The sequence below is a fragment of the Eptesicus fuscus genome, chromosome 22, assembly GCF_027574615.1.
Source record: "Eptesicus fuscus isolate TK198812 chromosome 22, DD_ASM_mEF_20220401, whole genome shotgun sequence".
Lineage (NCBI taxonomy): Eukaryota > Metazoa > Chordata > Mammalia > Chiroptera > Vespertilionidae > Eptesicus > Eptesicus fuscus.
The window spans coordinates 15,182,580-15,201,532 of NC_072494.1; the positions used below are offsets into that span (position 1 = coordinate 15,182,580).

The 18,953-nt window shown below is 51.8% G+C and overlaps 2 protein-coding genes across 2 annotated transcripts in view; one reads left to right on the top strand and one right to left on the bottom strand.

Moving 5' to 3' along the window:
* Positions 1-14,322, top strand: part of IL6R (interleukin 6 receptor) — a 72,944-nt gene extending 58,622 nt beyond the window's left edge. The window contains exon 10 of the mRNA XM_054711386.1: positions 13,937-14,322. Coding sequence (XP_054567361.1) covers positions 13,937-14,189 — 253 coding nt within the window. The 3' untranslated portion in view covers positions 14,190-14,322. The remainder of the gene's footprint in view (positions 1-13,936) is intronic.
* Positions 822-18,659, bottom strand: SHE (Src homology 2 domain containing E). Its single transcript, XM_008155747.3, has 6 exons — positions 18,042-18,659; positions 15,550-15,676; positions 5,557-5,862; positions 3,495-3,651; positions 2,923-3,042; positions 822-1,008 (listed from the first exon to the last, which is right to left on the bottom strand). Exons 1-6 carry the CDS (start codon positions 18,657-18,659, stop codon positions 822-824), a joined length of 1,515 nt encoding a protein of 504 aa, XP_008153969.3.
* Between the last annotated feature and the right edge of the window lie 294 nt (positions 18,660-18,953).

Genomic DNA, 18,953 nt, shown 5'->3' on the forward strand with positions numbered 1-18,953 from the left:
AAACTTCCGTTCAGCTAGATTTCAGGCAGTTCTGAGTGATGGTTGTTCTGTAGTTTAGTTGTAATTTTGATGTGGTTGTGGGAGGGTGCAGGTACCGCACTTACCTCTGATGCCACCTTGACCAGAAGCCTGTACTGATTTTTAAACTGTCCTTCCTGTTTATGCGTATATTACGGATTTGTTGAAATGACGAAAAAGTTCAGAGATCAAGAAAGCACCAACTTTCTTAGAAGGCTGACCAACAAAACAATCCTTTGCCAGACCCTAAAGTTGTGACATTTCACGGACTCCAAAGCTGAACTAGGACACTTGAGAAAGACAGCTTTCTCTAAGGTCCACTATTCACTTATTCTTTCTGTTCAGACTTTTGTCCAAAAGGAGTGTCTGGTAGTATTTGCTCTTCTGTTCCACCTGGTCCTTTTTATGTAAAAGCTAAGTTCGTTTTTGTTGGTTTGTTTGGAGACCAGGTAATCCAGGTAAAAATGAGCACAATTTCTGGAGAACGTTAATATGCCTGGACTCCTGACTTACCTTTGCTTAGGGTCATACCCAAACAGAACACCCTACTCCAGGGAGTGGAGGCACCTGGCAAGTTATGATTTCTTATTGTAGGACTACTTAGCAGGGAGGGAAGGGACAGGTCAGTGACCAAGTGTCATGAAATGGATTCAAGCCCAAAGACGTTTTGACTTCTCAATGAAGACCCCCCACTTCCTACCAATTATTATGGCGCAGCCCAGCCTTGTCCCCTGAGGTGCTGGGTGGGTGCTGATGCCCTCTTAGGTGCGAGAGGCCCGGCCAGGGCGTTGGCTGGCTGAACCTCAGTGCAGCTTGTTGTGCACGGGGTAGAGTAAGGTCATGTGTTCGGCCCCCTTGAAAGGCAACTTCTCGTTGGAGTAATAGTGTACCACCTCAGGGATGCTGTCAAAGACCGCGCTGGTCTGGTTCAGTGTGTACTTGTTGTCTTTGGTCTGAGCCACGATGATGTGGACACACCCTTGACTCGTCCTGGAACGAAACAAATCAAGGAGGAGACGTGAATGAGTGAGCAAGGGGACCCCCTCCTCCCTGAAAATAAAACCCCAGTCAGATTCACAGGTGGACAGGTTCTCATCCATTCCCGGAATTGTTATAAACACACACAGCCCTCAATAAACGTGTGTCCTTGAGTTGTTCGTCCTTAGTACACACAAGTCATCGGGTACCAGACAAAAACAACAAACAAACAAATAAGTCTAGTCCTGCCTGGTCCTCAAATTGCCAAACTAGTGTGCTTTAGCCCAAGTATGAGGCCACTAAGGTGAAGTTTAAACTCATATTCTTCATCATGGCTAAAAGGACCTGTATAAGGTTTCCTCCTCCTTTCCTCCCCAAAGAATACATTAACAACAACAACAACAACAACAATAAAACTGTTCCTGCCCCTCCCTCACCCCCCCGCCCACCACTGCATCTCAGTCTGGAAAGACTGCTCCTTGGCTGTATGCAATGACAGCTGGCACTGGAGGCTCAAAGATCTAATCCGTGAGCACCAGTTTCAGGAACACAGCAAAGCTATTCCTGGTATTGTATATCTGGTGGCCTATCCCGTTCTCTGAGCCATATTGCTCAAACACCCTCCCGCCCCAACCTCTTTTCCCCTCCAGTCTGATTGTTTCAGCTGCAGGGGCTCAGCTTCCTCAGGAAGGAAATGCTGTTAGGGTGCTTGACAATGATCCTCCAATATAGCACCGCTGAACTCGCGGAGCAATGAGAATTTCCATGATTCAAGCTCCACCAGGCCTCCCAGGCAAAAATGAATGCTCTGTGTATAGTCAGCCAGGGGAGGAACAGCGAGTCAGCGTTTCCTTCTCCACCAGAAGGAGCTGGTATCCGAACGGCACTTGGCATTGGAACAATCAAGGGATCTGATTTATTAAAATCCCCAAACACTAGGGAACGAATGAAAAATGACTGAATTATCCTGTCAGACATTATTCTTTTTATCAGGAGTTATTTCTCTGGTGAGAGGACCTACTTTAGATTGGGTAATGGAAGGGACAAATTGACTAATGTGCAGTGACAATGACACTGGACCCCCGTTATCCTGAGAGATATTGAGGCGTTCACCCCACACCCCTTTTGCATTCTAATTAGAGCATTTCATATTCCCTTGTCCAAGCAAATGCATTTTACTATGTGGCAATACCTGCCCCCTGTGGACTACCTTGAAATGATATCTTTTTTTTGTCTGGTCATCTACCCATGATAGGAAAGATTCTGGAACAAGTAGTAATAATAACTAAATTAGCTCTAGGTATATTCTTGCCTCTGTCAAATATTAATTGAGCACACTGGTTTGGGTCAATTTCTGGGTTCTCTATTCTATTCCATTGGTCTATATGTCTGTTCTTGTGCCAGTACCAGGCAGTCTTGAGAACAATGGCTTTGTAATACAGCTTGATATCTGGTATTGAAATCCCTCCTCCTTTGTTCTTCTTTCTCAGGACTAGTGGCCCGGTGTACGAAATTCGTGAACGGGTGTGGGGGGGGGGAACGCTCAGCCTGGCTTGCACCTCTCCAATCTGGGACCCCTCAAAGGATGTCCTACTGCCGGTTTACAGGGATTGGGCCTAAACCGGCAGTCGGACACCCGTCTTGCAATCCGTGACAGCTGGCTCCTAACCACACCTACCTGCCTGCCTGACTGCCCCTAACCACTCTGCCTGCCGGCCTGCTTGCCCCCCACCACCAGCCTGCTCACCCCCAAATGCCCCCCCGGCAGCCTGATCACCCCCAACTGCCCCCCGTGCCAGCCTGCTCGCCCCCAACTGCCCCCCTGCTGTCCTGATCACCCCCAACTGACCCCCACTGATGGTCTGCTCGCCCCCAACTGCCCCCCCCCCATCCAAATGGGAGAGCCCATGAGGCTGCCACACTTACTTTAGTGCAATGGAGTACCTACTGGTCCCCGACTCACTATTTCGAACCAGGTAACCAGCTTCTTTGCAGGGTTGGAGTCGACTCTCAGCCTCAGCACGGGTGATGGCACCATGATACCAACTGAAAAACGGGGTGCGGGGGAGACACCACGAGCGTCAACACAGAAATCCAGGCGGGGCCTCATCCCACAAAGCGTTATGTGAAATGCACGTCTCGTAGGAGCGCCACAGCCCGAACCAGACCCCGCTTCACGTTTAGAACAGACAAGAGATGCAGCTCTGGGTAATCCTGGGTCACGAAACCCACCAATCCCCCGAGAGGGAGCTCCCAGGGCCGTGTCGTCACTCCATCGCGGGGAATGAAACGTAAAACCAGGCTCTTGGGGGGCATTCCACTTTCCATTCTGTACGAGGGCCCTGGGCTTTGGAAGTGGGTTTTCCTTCATACGCCCCACCCAGACGGGGACTCGCGAGCCCTAATGACCATGTGAAATGGGCCCGCGTGCTCCCGCCACCCCCAGGCTATGAGTGAGCGCCCGGCCGGTTTGTGCCGTGGCCGTGCGGGAGACTCACGGCTGCTTGTCCAGCGGCAGGGCCGGGTCCACGCGCTCCCCCTCGCCGTGGTCGGAGAGGGCCGGCTTCAGGATCTTCTGGGTCCAGCTCTTCTGCCGGTGGTGCTGCCTCAGGGGCTCCTCCTTGGTGGCAGGTCTCTCGGAGCCCTCGAGCTGAACTGGAAGGAAGGCTCCGTTTAACATCAGAGGCCCCGGCGGCAGGCGGGCCGCCGGGATGTTCAGAGCACACACCCTCCTGCTCTGCCTCCCCTTCGCGCGCGCGAGCTCACACCTTCTGCGAGCACCCTGGGGTGGCTGTGCGCCCGCCGCCGGTGATATCAGATCACACGGGAGCGCCCACAGACAGCTCCTTCCTCTGTGAGATACTCCTCGGCGTGGGACAGTTTTAGAACACGAAAGGAAACCGCTTTAACAGATTTCAGCACGCAACTTTAGGGGAAAAAAGCTTAAGTGGTAGTACGTGTAGATGAAAAGACTGCACATAGTTACGGGTGACGATTCCTGGTCAGAGTCTGTGTCGCTCTACGAAATCGAGGGAACAGCTTTTACCACGAAATAATAAAACAAAAAGAAAAGTCAATGGCGGAACAGGAAGTCACCACTGAAGGGCGCCTTACAGATGCCATGGCGTGGAGCCTGGAGAGAGGATAATGAGAGAAAATGAGCAGCGCTTAGCACAAGAGCAGGTGCCCAAGAGAGATTTGTGGAAAACAAGACGGAAGGAAAATTCAAACGGACTTGAAGGTTCGCTAGCAACTGTATTACCTTCTGTGTTCAGCCTTTCCATGAACGACACTTTCTTTTTAATTCGCACACCAGGGTATTTTTCCCATTGATTTTTGGGGGAGCGTGGAGAGGAGGAGGGAAGGAGGGGTCGGGGTGGAGAGAGAGACACACACATCGAATGGTTGCCTCCTGCACAGGCCCTAACCGGGGCGGGGGATCGAACCTGCAACCCAGGTATGAGCCCTTGACCGGAATTGAACCTGAAGCTCTTCGGTGCCCAGGCTGACACTCTAACCACTGAGCCACGCTGGCCAGGGCCATGAACTACGCTTTTCATCGCAAACTTGGCTTGGCTGTTGGAGGGAAAAGGCATCCCTAACTTTACAAATCAAAGGCAAAAGAAATTATGTGGCCAGCCAAGTGGAAAAACTATGTCCCGATGGAAGCAGGAGGGCGAATTACCTTTAATAACTACTGACAGCCTATCACCTTCCTTGTAAGTTATTTTAAAAATTCACATGTGAAGAACTGACTCCTCTGGGAGGAATTCTGACAAGAGAGAATGAAACAGCTGGCTTCCCCCAGCGTCCCCACCACCTCTACCTGTAACGCATCTGACCCAGCCCGTCAGTCTGTGAACAGGGATTCTAACAGGTCTGGGGAGCAGCACCAAGGACGAGTTACAAAAGCTGCTCCCAACCAGGAAGCCTCCGTGGTGACCAGATAAGGTTTTCCAAGTCACTTAAGGCTTTTCCAGGAGGTGTGCCCTGGGACGAGAAAGGAAAATAAAATGCCCAGAAGGATGAAAGAGAACGGCCATCGGAAGGGCTCTTCGGTCCTGGTCTTCCCACCAGGCCCAGTTCTTGTTTCCTCTACCAAACTCCTCGGAAAAGGAGACTTGCAGTCGAGGAAGTAAAAAACATGGCATTTGCCCAGTGGGCGCAGCTTTCCCAGCAGGGCAGCGAAGAGCGCAGGGTGACGCCCCCTCGCCTGACAGCGCCCCCCCCTGACAGCGCCCCCATCTGACAGAGCCCTAACCTGACAGCGCCCCCGCCAGACAGCGCCCTAACCTGACAGCGCCCCCATCTGACAGCGCCCCGCCTGACAGCGCCCCCATCTGACAGCGCCCGCACCTGACAGCGCCCCCATCTGACAGCCCGCACCTGACAGCGCCCTCACCTGACAGCGCCCCCACCTGACAGCGCCCCCGCCAGACAGCGCCCCCATCTGACAGCGCCCTCACCTGACAGCGCCCCCGCCTGACAGCGCCCTCGCCTGACAGCGCCCCCGCCTGACAGCGCCCCCATCTGACAGCCCGCACCTGACAGCGCCCTCACCTGACAGCGCCCGCACGATCTGCTCCTTCTTCCACTCCCACGGCTGCTCGTACTCAGCCGCGGGCCTCTCGTCGTCCTGGGGCAGCCGGCCGTGGGCGTCGGGGGGCCGCGCCTTCCGCTCGGGGCCCCCCTCGGCCGGCTCGTAGGGCGTGTCGTACAGCTGCGGCGGCTTCCCCAGCAGGTCCTTGGAACTCCGCCTCCGGGCCAGCGCCTCCGGCTTCGCGCCCGGCTCCCCGGGCTCACAGGGGCTGTCGAGCAGCTGAAGGGCCTTCACCAGGGGATCTTTGGATCCTCGGCGTCTGATTTCTGAAAAACACGCAGCGCACGGAGCACCTTGAGAGAAGCGTGCCATGGAGCCCGGTATTGAACCGGGCCGCCTTGTCCCCTCCGGCCGTCTGTCTGTGCGGTAGACGGGGCAGAGGCCCCCCGCACTGCTGCAGGAAGGAGCCTACAACCGCCCTCCCGGAGCCCGAGCCAGATCCTGGGACCAAGTCCCACGAGGAGGGATCGCTCTGGAGACAGCTGTGCGCCTGGCGGCCACCTGCACTTTGGGAGAACAGAAGTGGCCTCGGGGCAACTCGTTCCACTGCTCCCGATCCCGTGTTGGCTCTGAGTGTAATTTACCTGCAGAGTTCTTACTTGTCAGGAGATCAAAGCATTTTAGTAAAAATCAACGGAGGGTTTACTATATTCACAGCACTGGGCGTTAGACATAGGTGGTTTCAACAGAACGGGGGAAGCCAGACACGTCCACAAATGACACGTAACAGGCTAACAATTGCAGGATAAATAAAAGTAAAAGAGGCGTCATGAGGAAAGACAAAAACAACGATAAAACGGCTAACATGTATCGACCGTGCACTATGCGTTAAGCACTGTTCCAAACACACGGTAGCGTGTGAGATGGGTGCTGTCAGCGCCCCGGTGTCACGGGAGGGAGAACCCAAGCACCGAGGGCTTAAGGAAATTGCCCAAACCGTTAAGTGGCAGAGCCTGGATTCCAAAACAGGAAGTTGGGCTCCAGGAGCCATACTCTTCACCACGACCCTTGGACGGACTCCAAGCAGAAGAGAAATGGAAGATGAGCTGACTTTGATAGAGAAGGTCATTTCCAGCGGAGGAAGCTGCATGAGTGAAGATATGGAGGTGGGAACCATAAAGGGCCTGTTCCCAGAAAGCGGAGTTGAGAGATAAGTTCAAAGGACAGAGGCCAGGGGAGGGGAGAGGGAGTGGGAGAAGAAGCCAGAAGAGCAAGCAGGTCCGGGCACCAGAGTGTAGAAAGACAAGGATGCAATGAAAAATGATTGCACGGTTTTGTTTTGTTAAAAAAACACACAAAACCACAAAAAAAACAAGTAATAGAAGCAGCAGCCCTGTAGGTTGCTTGGTGTAAAAAACAAACAAAAAACAAAAAAACCCACCAAAAACAACAAAAAAAAAACCCAAGTAATAACAGTTACATTTCTGTTTTGTTGGGAGATAACGCCAACACAGTGTACAGGATGGAATAAGCCAGAACGGTATGGTCTGGACTTGGACAAAGAAGACTGGGAAGGAGGAGTGATCAGGTAAGAAATGGATGCAAAAAACCTGATGCAAATCCATCAGCCGCCAGCTAACCAGCCAGCCACCGTGGGAAGAATCAGCAGCATCTGTGAGTGACCAGGGTAGAGCCCACAGGCCTCGGCAGGCAGAGTTCATGTCTAAGGTCTGGACAACCAGAGCCGGGGATGTAGGCCAATAGCAGCCGCATGTGGTTCTTCTAAATGCCCATCCAGGAAGCTCTCCATCTGTCCACTTGGTCATGGTCAAGGAGGACCGTTCTAAACACAAACATCTCATCTCATCACTCAACACGCCAGTAGCTCTCGCCTGTCTACTTATAAGGTACAAACTGCTCAGCGTGGCATGGGAGGCCTTCTGTGACCGGATCCCTGTCTCCCTCCCCAGTTTCTTCTCTCAACACCACCCTGCCCCATCTCTCTGCAACCCGGTTCTTCGTTCCAACCCAATGGAACTTGTGAAATTCCATGAGCACGACACTGCCTTACGCCCACTCGTGTCCAGGGTGATCTTCCACCCTTTAAAATCTAACCTAGCCTCTCCCCCTCCAAGTCCCCACCTCTCCCAGGTGCCATCCCTTGGCCAATCCACTCTCACCTTGCACTTCTCCCACTGTATGGATTCATTGGTTTTTGTGTCTCTATTTCCAATTTGGTGGCGACTGCCAGGGCAGGGACTACCACCGGTCTTGTTGATTTTTTGTAGGACACACGGTTGTGCTAAATAATAACTGGATGGGCCCTAACCAGTTTGGCTCAGTGGATAGAGCGTCGGCCTGCAGACTCAAGGGTCCCAGGTTCGATTCCGGTCAAGGGCATGCACCTTGGTTGCGGGCACATCCCCAGTAGGGGTTGTGCAGGAGGCAGCTGGTCGATGTTTCTCTCTCTCATCGATGTTTCTCTCTCTCCCTGTCCCTTTCTCTCTGTAAAAAAATCAATAAAATATATTTAAAAAAATAATAATTGGATGGATGGTAAGAGAGACAGAGAGGAAGGAGCTTTAGAACTTCTTCAAAAAGGTGACAATATGGATCCGGAGCTCAGCAGGGGGATGTAGGTCCGAGGTATGCGTCCAGGAGTTACTCGCCAATGGATTGCTGTTAGTCCTGGGAGAATGGAAGCAGTCACCAGAGGAGAGGAGGTGGGTTGAAAAGAGGATCCACGGAAGAACTGGGACTTCCCAGCGAAGAGGACTGCGCAGGAGTGGTCAGTGAGGAGGGAGAGGATCACAAGACACAAAGGAGAAGGGGCATGGAGACACTCTATGGAGAGGCATCACTGATTCTACCCGCAAGGAAAGACTTCTTCTTCTTTTGATTGATTTCAGAGAAGAAGGGAGAGGGAGAGAGAGAGAGAAACATCAGCGATAAGAGAGAATCATCCATTGGCTGCCTCCTGCACAACCCCCACTGGGGGGGTCAAAGCCTGCAACCTCGTCATGTGCCCTGACGGGAAATCGAACCCAGACCTTCTGGTTCATAGGTCAATGCTCAACTACCGTGGCCCCGCCGGCCAGGCACACGGAACGACGTCTTTAACAAGGAAAGGACAACAAATGAAACGTTCAAGGGGAACGTTATTACCATCAGGACTCTAAATCAGAAAGGACAGCACGTATTCATAGGGCGAGGACAGAATTCTGCTGGAGAGGGGTCCCCGACTGCGGTTCACGGGAGTCACCTGGGGGTTTGAACACCCACTGAGGCCTGGGTCCTGTCAGCAGAGGTCCTGATGGAATCCGTCTGGGGTCTGACCTGGGAGTTAGAGTTGCAAAAGCCTCCCCCTCCCCTCCCCCCCCAGGTGATTCTAACGGGAAGCTAAGCCTGGGAAGCACTTCCACCAGAACCTCCTGGCTCCCCTGGTCCCTCTCGTTTTCCTGCTTGCGAAGAGGAGAGTTCTCCTGTATCTAAAGCCTCCCCCCACTCAGAACAGGAGCGCTCCATCTGGCCCCACCCCCAGGCCAGGAAAGGTGCCGGGGGGTTGCCTGAGGTCTCCTGCATCTCCAGTCCAAGCCTCTTGACTTTTAATCCAACAGCTTTTTTTTTTCTTCAGGGCTTATTCTAAATGGAGGTACGGAAAATAAGAAACAAAAACACACTCTGCTCTTGGTTCAATTAAGATAAGGCTGAAGTTCTTTTTTTTTTTAAAGAGAAAACACAAAGGAATTCATAGGATGGATTTAGAATTTTTAAGTTTCTGATGTAAACCTAAGTTTGCCCTCAGTTTAGTCTGGCACGAGCTGGGGTAACCTTTCCCAAGGTCCGGGCCTCGGTCCTGTCCCAGTTGAGATAAATGGAAAAAAGAGTTGATTCCAACCTTAAGACAGACGTCAGACGCCTAAGAAAATGTCAATACATTTGTGTGAAAGCGACGCACAGCGATTAGGCCCCTGAGTGGTTATGATACACGTTTGAGTTTTCACTTTTGAGATGAGGTCCTTGCACGTCTATTTCAGGCCGTCGGTGCGCCCGGAGTTCTGGGGAAAACACTGGAAAGCACACAACCGAGCATGTTCCTTCCCCGAGATGGTCCTGGGATTGGGCAAAATCTGCAAAGTAGTATCATCTTTTTATTTTTAAAAATATATTTTTATTAATTTCAGAGAGGAAGGGAGAGGGGGAGAGAGAGAGAGAGAGAGAAGAAACATCAATGATGAGAGAAAGTCATGGATTGGCTGCCTCCTGCACGCCCCGCACTGGGGATGGGGCCCGCAACCTGGGCATGTGCCCTGACCGGGAATCGAACCTGGGACCCTTGAGTCCGCAGGCTGACGCTCTATCCACTGAGCCACACCAGCCAGGGCTGTATCATCTTTTTAAACAATGTTTCATTAGGGGGGTGAAAAAGGAGCCTGAGCACAGGGCCCCTCCGCCCCCTCCAGGGGAGTAACCTTCCAGTCCCTTCCAACACCTGGCTGCCCCCGGCCAGCGGCGCCATAGAAACAGAAACAATCGCGGGGCTGCAAGCCGACCCTTCCGGCAGGGAGAATGGCCCCTGACGTGCAGAGCTGGCTCCGAGAGGAAGCGAGCCTGAGAAGGAGGAAATGGCGAGAGGAAGCTACGCCCTGGCTTTGCCGATAGAGGCCATTTACATGGCAGACAACAGAATGCGGGCCACGGGCTGCAGATAAACACCCCTCTGCAGCTGGAACCCGGGCCTGCCCTGCGGCCGGCGAACAAGGTGGCGTGGAACAGACTGCGGGCTGCCATCGTCCCTTCCCAGCTCCGGCTGCACATAATTAGGCCACTTGCATTGAAAAGCATAGCAGGAGACCAGGACTTCCTTCTACTAAATTAATTGTCGCCGGGACGTGTCATTCCTCCAATTGTCCAGGATTCTCTTTGAAAACGGAATCCTCTGGCGTGTCTAAAGGGTGGCCGTGCTCGCTGTGCATGCATGCACGAGCCTGCTCGACCCAGTATCTCAGTGAAGCCTCGTCCTGGAGGTAGAGACGTGTTATCCCATTCTCCCAGGTGGATAAACCGAGGCTGTGCAGCCGTCGATGGGGGAGCCATTTAGCAATGACTCCAGAGCTTTCTCCATCATTCCTTACTTGAAGCCCCAACGATCTCTTGTAAAACGTGAGTTACAATTTCTATAACGCCCCCTTCCCCCGAATTCATTTCATAATTTAGCCTGTGCCAGCCTACGCTTAGAGCCTCCTAAAGCTCCTATTTCCTCACAGAATCAGAAAAAGGGTTCCCTCCCCCACGAAACCGAACCTGCCACCAGACGACACTCCCACCAACGGAGCCACACTTTCACGTTTTCTGAACAAAAGCGGATATAATTCAGAAGCCCTGACATTTAAGTGTAACAAGGCAAGTCTAGACAAATTATATAAATAAAAAGTAGTCTTCTATGTACACATTTTTAATTATGGTTAAATTTTTAAATGGAGACCCGAACAATGACATTCTCCTTTAGATTTCAGTATTTAAAAGAACATATTTTATTGATTTTTTTTTTTTTTTTACAGAGAGGAAGGGAAAGGGATAGAGAGCCAGAAACACCGATGAGAGAGAAACATCAACCACCTGCCTCCTGCACACCCCCACTGGGGATGTGCCCGCAACCAAGGTACCTGCCCTTGACCAGAATGGAACCCGGGACCCTTCAGTCTGCAGGCTGACGCTCTATCCACTGAGCCAAACCGGTTAGGGCTAGATTTCACTATTTAAACAAAACCAACAAAACCATTTGGAGGCAAAAACATAATTTTTAAACAAAACCACTTGGAGGTACAAATACCCATTTTAAACCACCTGCGACTGGAGCTCTGTAACTAAAACCAATGGTTGCTAAGTGACCCGGTGCCTCCACTCTGACGCTGCACAATTTGGACAAGTTATCGAATCTTTCTGGACCTTGGTTTCCCCAACTGTAACACAGGGACTGCTAACACCCTCTTCTTAGGGCTGTAGGATTTAGTGTAGCAATTTAGCAAGCTTGGCACCTAGCAAGCACTCAACTTGTGTGATACCAGCTGCGGAAGGAAATTTTCTTTAAATCCTCACCTGAGGATATTTTTTTTCCCATTGATTTTTTTTTTTTTTTTTTTTAAAGAGAGTGGAGGGGAGTGAGGAGGAGGGTAGAGAGAGAAAGAAACATCCATGTGAGAGAGACACATCGATTGGTTGCCTCCCACCTGTGCTCCAATCGGGGCAGGATCCAGCCTGCTACCGAAGTACATACCCTTGACCAGGAATAGAACCCGCGACCCTTAGGTTCACGGCTGACGCTCTAACCATTGTGCAACCGGCCCGGGCTGTGGAAGGACTTTTGATACTGAATGATGGTTATCTTAGGGAGCTTCTAAAGACCCTCTGGGCCTGGCTGGTTTGGCTCAGTGGATAGAGCGGCAGCCTGCGGACTGAAGGGTCCCAGGTTCGATTCCGGTCAAGGGCATGTACCTTGGTTGTGGGCACATCCCCAGTAGGGAGTGTGCAGGAGGCAGCTGATGGATGTTTCTAACTCTCTATCCCCCTCCCTCCCTCTCTGTAAAAAAAAAAAAAAAAAAAAAAAATCAATAAAATATATTTTTAACAAAAGACCCTTTTAATGCTTAAGTGGCTAAATTTGGTGGCTAAAACCCATAATGCTAAACTATATGGAGTATTTCTACTAATTATTTAGCTGCAATGATTCTGCAAATTTAGCAGAACAACAAAGAAGTTTGTACTATTATTGCCTTGTATTCGTAGTCATATCTTTTTATGAACAATCCTCTGAATCAATCTAAGCAAGAACTTATTCATAGATTGATACAGTGTTAGCCTTTAAAAGTTAAGAGCAAAGTCTTGGCAGGGATCCAGGGAGCCCGGGTCCCAGGGATTTGGCCACAGGAAAAGTACTAAATGCCTCTTAATTTGTTTCTTCCTCTGTTCCCTGAGGCAGATGATGATTGTGATTCTCCGCCTCCTGGCACTTACCACCCTTTTCAGTGACATATTTTCCTCTGCATTGGTGGTAGATCTGTTAGCCCCTTGGGCTGGGAGGTCCATAAGGACAAGGGTCATGTGGGTCTTGTTCCCTGTAAGCCCAGACCCCAGCACGGGGCCTGGTACACAGTAAAGAAATATTGGTTGGCTGTTATAACATCAGGACAGTGTTCTCTACACCCAAGATACTGTTAAAATCAGACATGTTGTTCCCACTTCACGGTCATGAAAAGGGGACAGAGGTTGGGTGCTCCACCGTTAAACCATTCATTAGTATTGTCTCCTTCTGCTCCCGAAATGCGGAAACAAACTAAAAAGAAACCCCTAACGATCCCCAAGAAATACGGGACATTTCTGAACTTGGGCTTGACACCAAATCACACAAGGAACAAACTGAACAAAAAAGGTAAAAGGTTTTTTTTTTTTTTTTTAAAAAAAAAAACCACACCAGGCAGCAAATCTTTTATTCCCAGCTTCCGATAAACTCACTTCCTGTTATTCTGCCCAGCTGTGTAACCTACGGGTAGAATAAGAGGTATTCTCGCCACATGGACTGAGAAAGTGCTTTTGGATATATATTTTAAATGAAGAAACTTTAAAATTCACCAATATGTATTTTTTAAAAAGCACAGAAAAGACTGAATAATTTTTAAATTAAATTTTTAATAGATTTGCATTTAGTCTCCAACTGAATATATTAATTTCCCATTCCTAAATGAATTCATTCACATAAACGACTTAACACACGAGCCTGGAATGAACAAGTGCTCACATGTTAAATGCTAGCTGTCGTTATTATTACACTTATTCATGTTGGACAACTTTGAGTTTTCACTATAACCCTCTCTGAGTCTGAATGGAAAGATGCCTTACTGATGAATCAAGTTTGAAGTGCCTTTGCATGCTTCATTTCATATTTCTTGGGGCAACTTGTTATAGGAAGCAGACGACCCCATCTGGAGTGGGAAGATCTGAGTTCTAATTTCTGCTCTGTCTCTTACAAAGTCTTGGGAGCTTAGGCAAGCCAGAATCTCCTTGATCCTGTAACCAGGGGATGGCCTGGAGTTTTGTGGGGATTCTATGGAGAACGAAAGATATATTCATCTCTAAAAAGCACAACACTTCCCCTATTATCAGTGTGGCCCAACAAATAAACCGTGGGGCCAGTATAGACAAACTCCGTATTCCAGTTCAAGAGAAAGGAGCAAGACCCAAAAGACAAAGGAAGGCGAATAAAAAGGAAACAATTTTTTTTTTTTAGACTCACTTTTTCCCTCAATTTTATGTGAAAGTAAATCTTTTCCCCTATTTCTTTCAAGCCTCCGATATTTTTCAAAACTCTGACTTAACTCCGCTTTCACTTCCTTTCATTCACAGATTTCATGAGAGGTCACCGTCCAGTGACCTTCAGGGTCACAGCGTGGCCGGGGTACACCCTCCCCAGCCCGGGCCTTATCTCTGCAGGCAGGGCGCAGGAAGCAGCCGTGCCTTCCCGTGGCTGGCCGGTCGCGCTGGGGAGCGGGAGCCTGTCTTGACCCTTCCAGGGTGCTGCGTGCGTGACCCTCGGCTCAACTCCTCGCAGACTTTGCTTGTGGGGCCTGAGTTGGACAGCTTTTCAGTCCGCTTTTAAACAGGAGAGAGTCTCCCGTGTGACCACGTATTCAGGCACGAAATGCACGGCACTCAAACTCGGAAACGTCATTTCTCATCACGGATTAAAGCATGTTGAAGGGCAATTCGGCGAGTAAATAACTTACTCCAAAACTCACAAATAAAACGAAGTAATTAGTAAGTATATCACTTTAAAGTACTGTTTACACCAATTTAAGAGATTTACGAATAGAAGGGGAAAGTTGGATACCGAAAGTGACAGGGGGATTGCTTAGCTCCTAAGTTTGAATTGCCCCAACTTGAGAAGTTACAAGGTTGTCCACTGGTTTTAGGAGTTTTGCCTTGAACGGCGTGGCTCATGCCAGTGACTAGGAATCATTCCTTAGTTATTAAACATTTTGCTCCAAATGTTGTAGAGCTTGTTGAGAAACCAATCTTCTCTAATACAGAGGACCCCGTCGTTTTGTATCTTTTTTTAAAAATTTTTTTTTTAATTATTGATTTTTTTACAGAGAGGAAGGGAGAGGGATAGAGAGCTAGAAACATCGATGAGAGAGAAACATCGATCAGCTGCCTCCTGCACACCCCCCACTGGGGACGTGCCGGCAACCAAGGCACATGCCCTTGACCGGAATCGAACCTGGGACCTTTCAGTCCGCAGGCCGACGCTCTATCCACTGAGCCAAACCGGTTTCGGCCATTTTGTATCTTTTGACAACTTTAAACCCTTTAAGTATGTATTAGTCTCTTGGTGCAGATTTATGACTCCCATGATAGATGTTCGATTTTGAAAGTGGGCAATCTTAACACTGGAGATCACATTCTGAGCAGATCTGCAAACTCACTATGAACTCATTTTACACAGAATTAGAAAAACTTTAAAGACCCCTGTACATTCTAAAACTGAAGGATACAAACTATACAGGAAGTTAACTAGGTATCTGACTTTCGTGTTTTTTTTTTGTTGTTGTTGTTAAACCTCATCTGAGGGTATTTTTTTCCATTGCTTTTTCTGAGAGCGTGGAAGGGAGGGAGAGAGGGGTGGGGTGGGGGGAGAGAGAGAAGCGTGGCTGTGAGAGAGCCACATCGACTGGTTGCCTCCTGCAGGCAGCCCCATCCGGGGGCAGGAGCAAAGCCACAGTCCCGGTATGTGCCTTGACCGGGAATCGAACCCTTTGGCACATGGACCGACACTGACAACTGAGCCACACCGGCCAGGACTTGACTTTAGTTCTGAGTCTAATTTCTGGTCCTTCCACTCAGCATGCCCTGGTTAAACTGCTGCATTCCTCTTCCCTAAACATAGAGTGGTTACTACATTGCACACTCCAAGCGAGTGTGAGAGGTCTGCCCCCGCGGGGCAGCCCCTGGTTACAAACCTGTTATCATCTGCTGTGCGTCATAGGGCTCCATGTAGCCGTCGTTCTCGCCTACTCTCTCTGCGTCCCGCTGACCTTTTGTCCGCTTGGCATCATACGGGTCAGCGTAGTCTTCTAAAATGATGACCTGCAGGAGAACCAGAGAGGAGAGTTGCTAAGGGTGATCATACGCCAGAGAGGCAGTGGCAGCAAAATGGCTACTGACAATCTGCTGATCTGAAAAGACATCAAAATCTCTAGTTCTTGCCCTGACCGGTTTGGCTCAGTGGATAGAGCGTCAGCCTGCGGACTGAAGGGTCCCTGGTTCGATTCCGGTCAAGGGCATATACCTTGGTTGCGGGCACATCCCCAGTAGGGGGTGTGCAGGAGGCAGCTGATTGGTGTATCTCTCTCATTGATGTTTCTGACTCTCTATCCCTCTCCCTTCCTCTCTGTAAAAAATCAGTAAAATATATTAAAAAAAATATCTCTAGTTCTGGATAGCTTTTGCACTTGACCATGTTATTCACCGAGCTGCACAAACATCTTATTTTTCTGTAGGATAATTGGTTGTCACCTCCTTTTTTTTCTCCCTAAGCAATAGAGCATTTGCTGGGTTCAAGGGTGGCCGGGGTGGGTGGTGGGGAGTGGGGTCTATAGCTTTAGAGCATAAAAAAAATGCTGGTCTCCCACCTTCCCCATGACTTGGTCTCTTTAATGCCAGCAAATCATGGTCAGTCAGTCAACCGCCCAGGCCCTGCTGAATGTCCGCTGGCACTGGCTAGGGAATCAGAGTAAGACCGAGACCTGCTTCTTGTCTTTCAAGGAATTTGTAACAGCTCTAACGGGGCCAGGCTTCATAAGAAGAAATAGGTCGGAACTAAACACCACTGTGGAAGTTCTAGGTTCAATAATGCACAGGCAGACTTGTCCTCAGAGGCTACAATCAGAGTTTTGATCAGTGTTTGTGTCAGAAAGCACCTATTCTTCTAAAAATACAAAGGGGCCTGCAAAGGTGGTGTGTGTGTGTGTGTGTGTGTGTGTGTGTGCGCGCGCACGCGCCATAGTTCTGTCCTGCAGCAGCTGTGTGACAACGTGGGGGGTCAAGGGAGAAGCCCCTTCCCTGGGAAGACGCCTGCTCCACCATCTTTGATTCCGTTCTCCAAAGAGCTCACGGGGCAGGACCACCGGAGCTGGCCGGGAGAGCGGAGATACCCAGGGAGAAGGGCGGCCACCTGCACAAGAGCCCTCCACTTGGGAGGACACGGCCGACGAAACGCAGACACCTGGACGTGGTGCCCACGCAAATACCCAGGCAACCACTGCTGGGGACTCGGACGACCCACTCCCTCCCTGACTCTATTCTTCTGACTGCCCGCCGTGTGAACTACGTCCCCCAAGCTCCGCAAGGAACAGGAAGTGTGATGGGCAGGCCTGGGCTGCAAGGTGCCTACGATCTAGCCAGTCAGGTAGACCACTCCCATCCGGACCAGCTGGGGCCTGGGCAGCCCCCAGTGCCTGGCACAAGGTAGGCAAGCTGCAGGTATTTGTGGGAAGAGTGAATGGAGGGAGGGATGGAAGGACCCAAGGCAGACATGCGTGGTCTGTCCCTCCGGCTCCTGACTCCATTCGGGTGGGCCGCATGTTTGAAGCCGGGGCCAGAGAAAATTTAAGTTCCCACGGCAGAAAGCGATCATCCCGGTTGGAGTCCGAAAGCCCAGCGTGACCTCGTCTCCCTCCCCTTTCCACACAGAAGCGTGAATTTAAACCGGACACGCACCCAGCTCATCTCTGTAAAAACGGAGGAGTCTCTCTACCCGCTCACAGGGCGGAGAAAAGCTCTGGGGTGCCGGAAGCAGATCTCCCCGTCTGTCATCTCCTTGGGAGTGTTTCTTTGTTCCCTTCTCTGCCCCCCTGCAGAGCCCCGTGGCCCTTATCCTCTTTGGCTGCTGCACGGCCAGTGGCCATGGGCTGAATGGAAGGGGTTGTAACCTCGGGGAGCTGGTAAGCTTGGAGAAGCCCCTTCCGAGGTGGGGCTTCCACACTGGGGGTGGGCTGGCCAGCCCCTCTCTGGAGCTTTGAAAACCATACTCACAAGTTTGAAGGTCACCATTCCTTATGCTCAAGAAGAATTAAAGTTATACACAGTCTAGCTTTGCAACCCTCCCTGGATTTCAAAGTTAAAATAAACCACCACCGATAAGGGGGGGCCACACGGAACAAAGCAGGACCGTCTCCTTCCATGATGCCTCACCTACACGGCTAGCAACATTCAATGCACGGTACATTTCTGCAGAGTTCCCCATCCCTAGCGTGAGGATTTTCCAAGATGAAAAAACGGAAGGTTTTGCATGGTCACCTAGAGGTCACCAATGTGAGAGGGGGTGAGACGCATCCTTCCCTTCTCTGAAGCATAAGGAACTCTCATCTAGGGGTTCGCCGGTTCGCTATCCTCTCTCCCACGGTTTCGCCTCCGCGGGGGACAGGCGGTCGAGGGGAGACTGGGTTCCTACCGTGTCTTGCTGCTTCATCATCTTGCCCTTGTCCAGTTCAGGGCCCAGGGAGGACGGGGAGGAGGACGCGGAGGAAGAGCTGCTGCTGCTGCTGCTGCTGCCGCCGCCGCCGCCGCCGCCGGGGTAGCTGCTCTTGCCGATCTTCTCCTGCGCGTCCACCTTGATGAGCCTGTTGATGTAGGTGCTGCAGCCCGAGCTCTTGGCCGCGCCCCGGTGCGGCTCCTCGTCGGCGGTCCGGGAGTTCTTGCGGCTCTTGCCCGCGGCGGCCTGGATCAGCCCCTGCAGGCTATCGCGGGAGAGCCGGCTGTCCTTGGGGGGAGCGAGGCCGGCCCTGCCGCCCCCCAGCTCGGCCGCCGAGTTCTTGCGGCCCTTGCCCGCGGCGGGAACCGCGCCGCCCGCCTCGGAGTTCTTGCGGGGTTTGCCGCCGCCGCCGCCGCCGCCGCCGGGCTTGGCCCGCTCCGACACGGTCTTCAGGTTCAGGGGGAACTCCTTGAACCACTTGGCCGCCATGAGGGGGGCCTGGCCGGCGCGGCTCAGGAGCGTCGTGGCCGCGGAGCAGGTGAGCGAGGAGGCCCAGCGCAGACCCGGGGAGGCTCCAGGGGCCGGGGGCCACTGCATTCCCCGGGGCGGAGGCGCTGGAGCCGCGGCGAGGCCCTGCGACGGCTGCTCCGCGCGTCCCCGGCCCGCGTTCGCCCACGCCCGGCAGGGTGGGGCCCCCCTCCGGCCCGGGGCGCCGAGCGGGCGGGCGCGGGCCGCTGCTCCGGACACGGCCGGCGACAGGCACGACGCGCGGGGCTCCGCCCGGGCTCGTCTTCAGCGCCGGCTCGGCCGGGGGGACTCCGCGGCTCTCCGGGGGCGGCGGGCGCCGGGGGCTCCCCCTGCGTGTTCCTCCGGAGTGGGAGAGGTCCGGCC